This window comes from Zingiber officinale, chromosome 8A (assembly GCF_018446385.1).
Source record: "Zingiber officinale cultivar Zhangliang chromosome 8A, Zo_v1.1, whole genome shotgun sequence".
Lineage (NCBI taxonomy): Eukaryota > Viridiplantae > Streptophyta > Magnoliopsida > Zingiberales > Zingiberaceae > Zingiber > Zingiber officinale.
In genome coordinates, this window is record NC_056000.1 from 94,675,649 (window position 1) to 94,685,395 (window position 9,747).

General features: G+C 45.2%; 1 protein-coding gene across 1 annotated transcript; it reads left to right on the plus strand.

Annotated features, from left to right (window-relative positions):
• The first annotated feature begins 629 nt into the window (after window positions 1–629).
• LOC122009860 (pentatricopeptide repeat-containing protein At4g20770-like) lies at window positions 630–3,541 on the plus strand. Its single transcript, XM_042566173.1, has one exon. It carries the CDS (start codon window positions 677–679, stop codon window positions 3,038–3,040), a length of 2,364 nt encoding a protein of 787 aa, XP_042422107.1. The 5' UTR covers window positions 630–676; the 3' UTR covers window positions 3,041–3,541.
• The last annotated feature ends 6,206 nt before the right edge of the window (window positions 3,542–9,747 follow it).

A 9,747-nucleotide genomic window follows, 5' to 3' on the forward strand; every position in this document is an offset into this window, starting at 1 on the left:
AATCAAGTAATTTCTTGAGTTTGTGTTTTATTTTTAGTTTCTGTTTCTATTTTATTCCATTGCACATTTTAATTTTAAAATAAAAAATATATTTTTAAATGATTCACCCATGTACACACCAAACCTAAATGTCCTTTCTGTCCGACTCCAAATTATACTAAGGAAAGTATCATTGCACCGTTACCTGGGACCATGATTTATTTTCGTGTGGACTCCACAGGTCATCCGAATTGGTATGTGGTGGGATGCTTGCCACATGAGGTCGCGGGGTCGAAACTCAGGGTAGTCGGGGCGTAAATCCCCGGTCCCTGTGCAACTCACCCTACCTACCACATGCTCGCTCAGGATGCTGTGATTTACCTCTCTCGTGATGACTTTGGATCAGATACGACAGAAATGCTGGGGACAAGCGATTTCGCCTTTTACCACATGATTTATTTTCGTGTGGCAGAACCACTTAGGTGAACAATCTAATTTGGCACTGGTTTTTAACTATTAACAGTATTACTTACAAACACGCCCCCCTCTCAATCTCATTAGTCAAGTTGATTGCATGAGATTGACTCGTATATTCGTTAACCGGAATCATTTAAAAGGAACATATCTCACATAGCCCTTGGCTCGACCGGACTTCCTTTACAGTGACGCGTCTAGTGACTGCAACTTGGGAGGCAGCATGGGCCATTCGAGCCTCGCCCGCCTTGCCGACCTCCTCCAACGTTGCATCGGCAAACGATGTCATCTCAAAGGTAGAGCCGCCCACGCCCACATCCTCGCCGTCGGCCTCTCCGCCGACACCTTCCTATCCAACCGCCTCATCGAGCTCTACGCCCGCTGCCACCGCCTCGACTACGCCATCAACGTCTTCCGGTCCATCCCTTTCCCCAATGTCTACTCCTGGAACGCTGTCGTCTCCGCTTGCTCCAAATCCGGTGACTTGGAGCTGGCACGCCACCTGTTCGTGCAAATGCCTGATAAAAACGTTGTGTCCTGGAATACAATGATCGGCGCCTTGGCTCGCGGTGGTTTCGAGGATGCAGCCTTGGATTTGTACTATTCCATGGCGAGGAAAGGACTTCAGCCATCCAACTTTACCCTTGCCAGTGTCTTGAGCGCCTGCGGTTGTCTCATGGCTTTGTCCGATGGCCGCAGGTGCCACGGGCTCGCCGTCAAGATAGGACTCGATGCGAATTTGTTCGTGGAGAATGCTCTGCTTGGAGTGTATGCAAAATGTGGGAGCACAGATGACGCATTTAAAGTGTTTTATGCTATATCGCAGCCTAATGAGGTCTCATTCACCACCATGATGGGTTGCATGATGCAGGGCGGCTCTGTTGGGCATGCAGTTAGGTTGTTTGGGAAAATGCACAAGGGTGGAATAAACATTGATCCGGTTGCTGTGTCGAGTGTCTTGATTGCTTGTGCTAGAGCAGAAGAGGATGAACACTATCCTTATAATTATGGTTTACTGCTTGGTCAATCAATACAAGCTCTTGCAATTAAATATGCCTTTGAAACAGATCCTCATGTTGGCAACTCATTGATTGATATGTATGCCAAAACTGGGAACATTGATGAAGCTGAGTTGGCTTTTCGTACACTGCCAAGCATTACGGTTGTTTCATGCAATGTTTTGATAGCTGGATATGGTCAGCAAGGTAACAGAAAAAAGGCTATGGACTTGTTAGAGCTGATGCAGCAACATGGAATTGAACCAGATGAGGTCACTTACGTCAGTTTGCTTGCTGCATGTGTGAAGGCTAGGGACATTGTGTCAGCTCAAGAGATATTTGATAAAATACCAGAACCAGATGTTAGATCATGGAATGCTATACTATCTGGATACTGCCAGGAAGATAGCTATGATAGAGCAATTGAGCTATTTAGGAAAATGCAGTTTTTAAATGTTCTACCTGATCGAACTACCTTGGCCCTTATTCTTAGCTCTTCCTCAGCTATAGGACTTCTGAACTTTGGGAAGCAATTACATGCTGCTTCAATAAGGATTTTTCGTCATGATGACTTATTTGTTGCAAGTGGACTGGTGGATATGTACTCAAAATGTGGACATATTGTGGCTGCAAAGCAGGTTTTTGATAGGATGTCAGAGAGGGATGTTGTGAGTTGGAATGCGATGATAACTGGATTTGCACATAATTCTCATAACAAAGAAGCCTTTTCTGTTTACAAGAGGATGTGTCAAAATGGCTTCTATCCTACTGAATCTTCCTATGCAAGTGTGGTAAGCTCATGTGCTAGACTGTCACCCTTGCCTCAAGGTAGGCAGATACATGCCCATACAACAAAAGATGGTTATGAGAGTCATGTATATGTCGGGAGTGCTTTGATAGATATGTATGCTAAATGTGGTGAGGTAGACGAAGCACGTCTATTCTTTGACACCATGATGACTAAGAATGTTGTTTCATGGAATGAGATGATACATGGGTACGCACAAAATGGTCATGGTGAGAATGCAGTTGAACTCTTTGAACTCCTGCTAAGTACTGATGAGAAACCAAATAGTGTGACCTTTGTAGCTGTTCTTGCTGCATGCAGTCATGCTGGGATGGTTGACAAAGCGATCAGAATCCTTCATACAATGAAAAAGGACCACGACATTGAGCCGCTGGTTGATCACTATACATGTGTAATTGACTCTCTTGGCCGTGCTGGTCGCCTTGTTGAAGCTGAAGAACTAGTAGACAAGATGCCATACACAGATGATCCTATCCTGTGGGAAGTTTTGCTTAGTGCTTGTGCGGTACATGGAAATGCTAATCTTGGGAGACATGCTGCAGAACATCTTTTTCAGATTGATCCCTCAAATTCATCACCGTATGTACTTTTGTCCAACATATATGCTTCTTTAGGTAGATGGGATGATGCATCTGCTATCAGGGCATTGATGAGTGATCGAGGGGTAAAGAAGAATCGTGGGTATAGTTGGATAGACAATAAGAACGGAGTTCGTGCCTTCATGGTTGATGATGATCAGCGGGTGATTGAATCTGATGGAAAAAGCGTACATTTTGGTTGAAATGAATTGACCTGAAACTGATAATCATGATTAATGATGATCAGCGGGTGATTGAATCTGATGAAAAAAGCGTACATTTTGGTTGAAATGAATTGACCTGAAACTGATAAGTCTTTAGGTGCATCTCATCATGATAGAAGAAGAGATGCTTTCTGCAGTGCTGTCAAACTTGTGGCAAGTTCCAAGGACAGTCGGAAAATGTCCACTGCGGTGAATGCTAGTTCTACTTGTTAGTTTGGTATACTGACTTTCTAACAACAATCATACTCCAATACAAAGGAGATGAAACGTCACAGTCGTAATAAAACTTACCCCTCACATGAGCGCAGAATAGCATTGATCTGAACTCAGAGTTTGCTTGGATATCATGGTTGATTTAATTGGAGTTTAAAGAGAAACTATTTGTAATTGTAATGGAGAAGTCAAAGGATCTTGCAGTGTTGTGTAACCTGATTTGTTAAATATGACAATTTAATAATAATAATAAAAATAATAAGTGTTGATTAAGAAAAAAATTTATAGATTTTTTTAAAATTTTTTTTAGGAATTGTTTAGAATTTAAATTGAATTAGTATGATATTTTTAAGGGGATAAATCTATTACACTTTTAGAGAATCTTGTTTAGAATATCAGTTAAGATGAGATTTAATTGAATTAATTAAAATAAGTTTAATATATGAAATCTAAGTTTTCTCCCCACTTCCTATTTTCTCTCGTGTCCTACTTCCCGATCCACCGTCGCCACTTTCGACGCCTGCTTAGATTCGCTCCCGTCACAAGCGCAAGCCTTTGTAGCCGGCCCCTTTTCAGCCAAGAGCAATAATCTGTCAACCCTCCAGCTCGGCGATGTCATCTCCTCTCCCTTGTGTTGTCATGCCATCATCGTTCTACCTTTTCTCCCTTGTGTCATCGCCCTCGCTCTCCTACACATTAACGCATCTCCGCCATCCACCAACCACTACAAGTAGCTCTACAGCCCATTTCGCTTGCGGGCCACACCGGCCACTTACCCTTCCAACTTGCCATCTCAGTTGCCGCGAGCAGTGATCAACCACCGTGAGCAACCGACAGCCACATCAAGCAGAATTAGGTGTCACTAAGGTGGTTGGAGCCTTCAGCGCCACTATTAGTTGTTATCGCTTATAGCCATTATGACCCTGCACCAGATAAGAAAAGAGAAGGTAACGGCTCTCAATGAAATTGAGGTTAAATAGGCTAATGGTTTAGATTAATTAATAATTTGATTAACTAGTTGTTTAATTTAGTAAATAAATAAATTAACTAGAACCAATAATTAGATTGGTTAATTAAGCTTAATTAGATGAGTGATCCTGTGCTAACTAATCGGTTTAATGATTAAGTTAGTATTTCAATAATTAAATAGTTCAATTAATTGGTTATATAGATTAACCTATAGATATATATATTTGATGCGGATAGTGCTTGGGGGCATAGAAGGAATAAGGTGGAAGAGGAAGAGCAGTTTGGTCTTTCGGGCTTGAGTAGGTTTTGTTGTAAAAGGATGCACTGTTCACCAACGTAATGAGAGGGGGAGTTTTCACCGCCGCCAGGGAGAAACCGAGGGGGAGTTTTCACCGCCGCCAGGGAGAAACCGAGGGGGGGCTGCCAACCTTCTTCCTCCTCCCTCGCCGGCGCCGGAGCCGGTCACCGGTTGCTCCTCTCTTCTACCCCTTGCTCTCCGGTCTCCACTACAGTCGCCGTAGCTCTCCTCTTCCTCTCCTCCACCCCTTTCCTCCGGTCTCACGCCATCGACGCCTCCTAGGAGAGGGCGTCTTCACCGCTGCCAGGGAGTCCGAGCTCCGCCGTCGCGTACGGCGTCCAGCGCCGCCTCGTCCGATGTCGCCTCCTCCAGCAGCAGCCGGCGTCTCCAGCCGCCACGACCGCCTCCAGCGATTGCCACAGCCGCCGGCGGTGTCTCCAGCAACCGCCGACACCTCCGCCACTGTCGCTGGCACTTCCCGTGGCTGGTGTCGGCGGTTACAATGAATACCACCTCCAGATCACTGCCGCAGCCACCTCCGGCGTCCGGCGCCGCCGCTCTCGGGACTGCCTCCTCCGGTCTACAGTGGCTGCCGTCACTCTTTCCGGCGCCTGCCGCTACCTACAGCGGTTGCCGCCACTTCCCGCTGCTACTGCCGTCGTCACCATCCCGATCAGCTATTGTTACCATCCGAGCAGCTGTCGTCGCCCTCCGAGCAGCCGTCGCCCGAGGGCTCAAGTATCGTACTATGCTTATATTCCGGCCTGCGAGCCGAGAGAGTGCCCGACCTTCGTGCCGTTGTATCCCGGTCTGCGAGCCGGTAGAGTGTTCGGTCTTTGTGCCGTTGTTGCATTCCGGCCTGCGAGCTGAGGTTGTAGTCGGGCAGTGTATCACCCTGCGGATCCACATCGCATCCGGTTTCGAGCCACCGGAGCCAGTTACTCACCGGGCAGGTATTTATCTACTATCTAGAGTCGAGCGACGACTTGATCAGCTCACTTATCCATCCGAGGGTGCCCCCCCGAGGCCAGGGTACGTTCCTGTACTCATATCTCATTTACGTCATTATTCTACTAGTCATTTATTCGACTGCTTATATATTTGTGGGATTCGCCTCGAGCACCGAGGTACCAGAAACCGGGGCAACCCGGTCGATGGCTACAGGTATTGTTGACCCGAGGATTCCGGGCGACTTGGTCAACACAGGAGACAGATCACCATGCGGGTCATGGGGATGTGGTCAACCTTCCAGACATATCACACCGGCAGGTTCGTCTTCTCAGCTTCCCGACATGATCAATATTGATTAAGAAATCGGTTGATGCTACTACTAGACTTGTAGTAGAATTTAGTTACACTTTGTATTCTCTGTTGTAGAGTTCTGATTTGAAATAGACTTTTAAACGTGAAGATATTTAGCATGGTCTACATATCAAGTGGGCATTTCATTTTATGATTTCTTAGGTTATTGATCTTAGTGTATGAGTAATGGATTTGCTCAGTAATTTTATTACCTTGACTCTATTCTTATCTTGCTTTAGCTTGATTCTTAATTGTTTAAATTTAGAGTTGATCTACTTGATGTCTATTTTGACCAATATACCACGGATGGTCAAGCCACTAGTCAATGAATCTGTTGATATTCATTACGTCTAGGAGATTGTTGGGGAAGATAAAGAAAGGACCTCCATCCGTGGGGGCCACCAATGAGGTGTCGATGATGTTGATAAAGTCACCATGACCCGAAGGAATATGAGACCATCGAAGATGCCTATGGAGCTATAGAAGGTCGTCACCGAGTGTTGAAAGGAGAACTAAGTCGTCTGGAGAGCTTATAGGAAGAAGTAGAAGAGCGTAAGAGATGGTTGGAATGGAGGCTGGGGGGGCCCCGACTCGTCCACTCCGATGCTTAAGTCAGTCTTCCATGGGGAAGATGAATATGGACAGTAATAAATGCGTGTAAAAGTATACGTATACCTTGGCCGGGGCATTTTTGTTGCATGGAGTGGAATGTGCATTAGGGCATCTGAACGGCGGGGTCGCTCGGAGATAAACTGTGTATTTGATCGAGGAGTTGGATTCAAGTTGATGGAACCAAATAGAATATTGGGTATTGATCGACAGACCAATATGTAGTGTTGAGTCTGCAAGGCAGCGGAGCTGATTAGAGATATCCTAGATCCGACAATCAGACATACACTCGATCAATGTGGTCAGAGATGACTATGAGGGCTTAGAGGTCAATAACTTTGGAGACAGAGCATGGCTGGGACACAAGAAAGGAGACATCATCAAGATCTGTGCTGAAGGCAACAATTATGGCAATTGGATCTACACTGGAGGTAGCCATGACAATCATGATAACAAGGGGTCAAAAGCCTGATTGGCGACGACTTTGGGACTATGGCTAGCTATGGACGGTGACGACGCTGGCTACAGACGAGAACGACACTGGGGTTGCGGACTACGATAGCGCTGGCATAGGTGATGGAGGAGGACGACGACGGCGATGGCGGTAACGGGACTAGCTGCAAATGGTAATGGCGTTGGGGCTGTGGCTGGCTTTGGATGACAAAGAAGGGAAATGACATCGGCAGTGGCGGCGTTGGCGACTAGGAAGGGCCCCTTATTGAGCAGCCATGGCGGTGTGAAGAGTGGGCTCCTCTTATGGGTTGCCCCTCACGCTAAGTGGTGTCAGGAGCCTTTGTGAGGGAGAGCCCCTCCTTAATGAGAGGGAGCATTGGACAAATAAAAGGGAGAGGGAGCATGGAAAGAGGGAGAGAGAAAGACCGTGAGAGGGAGGAAGAGGAGGCAGCAAATGCAGCGTGTTTGGTAGTGAAAGAGGAGAGGGGATTGTTGAGGTGACAAGAGGAAGAAGAGGTCTAGCCTAACTACTGAGGGCACAGACAGCAAGGAAGAAGGAGCTCCTCTTTAGTGACGGCATGCGTGAGGAGGAAATGGGGGAGATCGCATGAGTCCCTTTCCTTCTGTCCATCTCAACCCTAAAAAGAGAGGATAATAAGGAAAAGACCAAAAACCCTTTTTGCCTCATGGCTTACTTATATTTCTATATTACAAGTCTCCCCTTTAAGTCTTGTTGAAGGAGACATGAGTTTGATTGACTGGACTATTATGTTGTGGCGGTAATGTCCCTTGACTGAATTGAAAATGAGATCTCTACGCTTGTCGTAAGGGTGCATCCTTCAACTAAGGAGTCAGGTATGAGATCTCTGTGCCTATAGTAAGGCGAATCGCTAGCGTGGAGCTAGTGGCTCTAAGCTTGTCAGAAGGCTAATGATTTTTGATTGAGGAGTTGGGAGATAGTTAGTGATGTTAGTGCAGTTTATACTAACGGTCTAACTCAGGTTTTGATGAATGATAAGTGAGTTAAGTTAGGTATTTTGTGATCTAATTGCGTTACTAAGTGTGCAGGGATTGATGAATCTGAAGGACCGGACATCAGACTAAAATCTAGCTAGGTTTGCGGGACCAGATAACTAGTACGAAGTCTAGATAGGTCAACGAGTCGACTGGATATCTAGCAGAAAGTTCGGTTGGGTCTGTGGGATTGGGCAACCAGCAAAAGTCTAGTTGGGTCTGCGGATTGAACAATTGGCATAAAGACCTAGTGGCTCAAGAAGCAAGTCAACAGCAAGCTGGTAAGTTTAGTCGCTAGAGGAGAGTGACTAAGTGAGAACGCGTCCCGGGTTGAGGGACAGTAGGCGTTGATCCAGTTTAGGTTCATTTTGGATCCCTAAATTGAGACCTTAATTAGTTCCTGGTCCTGGGAGGATAGGAACTAATTACTACTCTTTATTACAACTGTGCTAACTTTGTTTTGCAAGGTAGATGCTTTAGTTTTCGACTAGCACATTTTATAGGAAAAGAGGAGTACAAAAGCCTTCGGATGAACAATACCTAAAGGCGCCTTCAAGCATTGGAAAGCACCTTCAAATTGTTCATGGAAGGCACCTTCAATGGCTATGGAAGGTGCCTTCCAGAGGATAAAAGTTGACCAATTTAACGATAAGCTTCAGCAAGTTCTAGGATCAAATTTGACCCATTGGAGGCGCTTTCAACGCTTATGGAAGGTGCTTTCCATACCCTATTTAAGGCAGTCTCGATCAAGCTTCATTCAATAACTCATATACGAGCTACTACGTGTCAATTCGAGGTTCTGACTGCTCTGACTTCCTACTGTGACTCTGCTGTGAAGCTGCTACGCCCGACAAAGTGTAGTGAAAATAAGATCCTTAAGGTCAAGTCAAGACTAAAACTCATTTCCAAATGATACTTAGCTTATATCATGCTACCCAAGATAGAGAAAAGAGGTACATTAAGTATACTACTAGCATTATTTGAACATCATGAATCTAGATAATGAACGTGCTAACATTTAATCTTGAAGAAAAGAAAGCATATAAGTGAAGTTTTGATGTTTTCAAGATGTATGCCACAATATTTCAAAGGGCAGTCAAGTGACTATCAAAACAAACAATCAAAGCAAGACAATCGAAATAAAATGCAAAGCAAAAACTAAACATGCAGAAAATAAGAAAACAAGTAAAAACTGAAAACTAGAATGCAAAAAGAAATCAGGTTTGACACCCCCCCCAGACTCAAACTTTTCATCGTCCCGATGAAATTAATATGGTGGAGGTGGAGGTGGAGGGGGACGAGGAAAAGAGTGCCTACAACGTGGTTGGCCATTGGAAAAACTAGGGAAACCTGGAGTTTCACTCAGGATTATATGATACTCAAACAAAGCATCTACTTGTTGACTAGTGACACTTATGCTTTGCATAAAATCCCTCATTCTAACTTGATCCGTATCATAATCCTAGACAAATTCGGCCACCTGACCCTGAAAGTACCTTGTGAACTAAAAGTGCTCTTGTACTTCTCTAAACTAATTATCCGATAAAGAGAAGCGACCTTCCAACATTCTTCATTGGGCATCATACTTCTCGTGAAGCGATTCTAGAGAAGTACGAAAATCAGAAAAGTCAAATCTGGAGGGACCCGTACCATAGGCAAAAGAATGCCTAGCAGAATCTGGATGTCCGGAAGGCTGCGGGTATCCAGATGTCGAGGACTCAATGTGTGGCTCTGTGTCTCTGGATATGGAGGGGACATTCTCGGGGTCTACATCGGTGATTACCCATTTAGCTGGGTTATGAATGGAAGTTCGTTCGGGACAAGGAAG

Excerpts from the sequence above, each read along its gene's own strand:
- LOC122009860 (XM_042566173.1), top strand. The coding sequence starts at position 677 with ATGGGCCATTCGAGCCTCGCCCGCCTTGCCGACCTCCTCCAACGTTGC.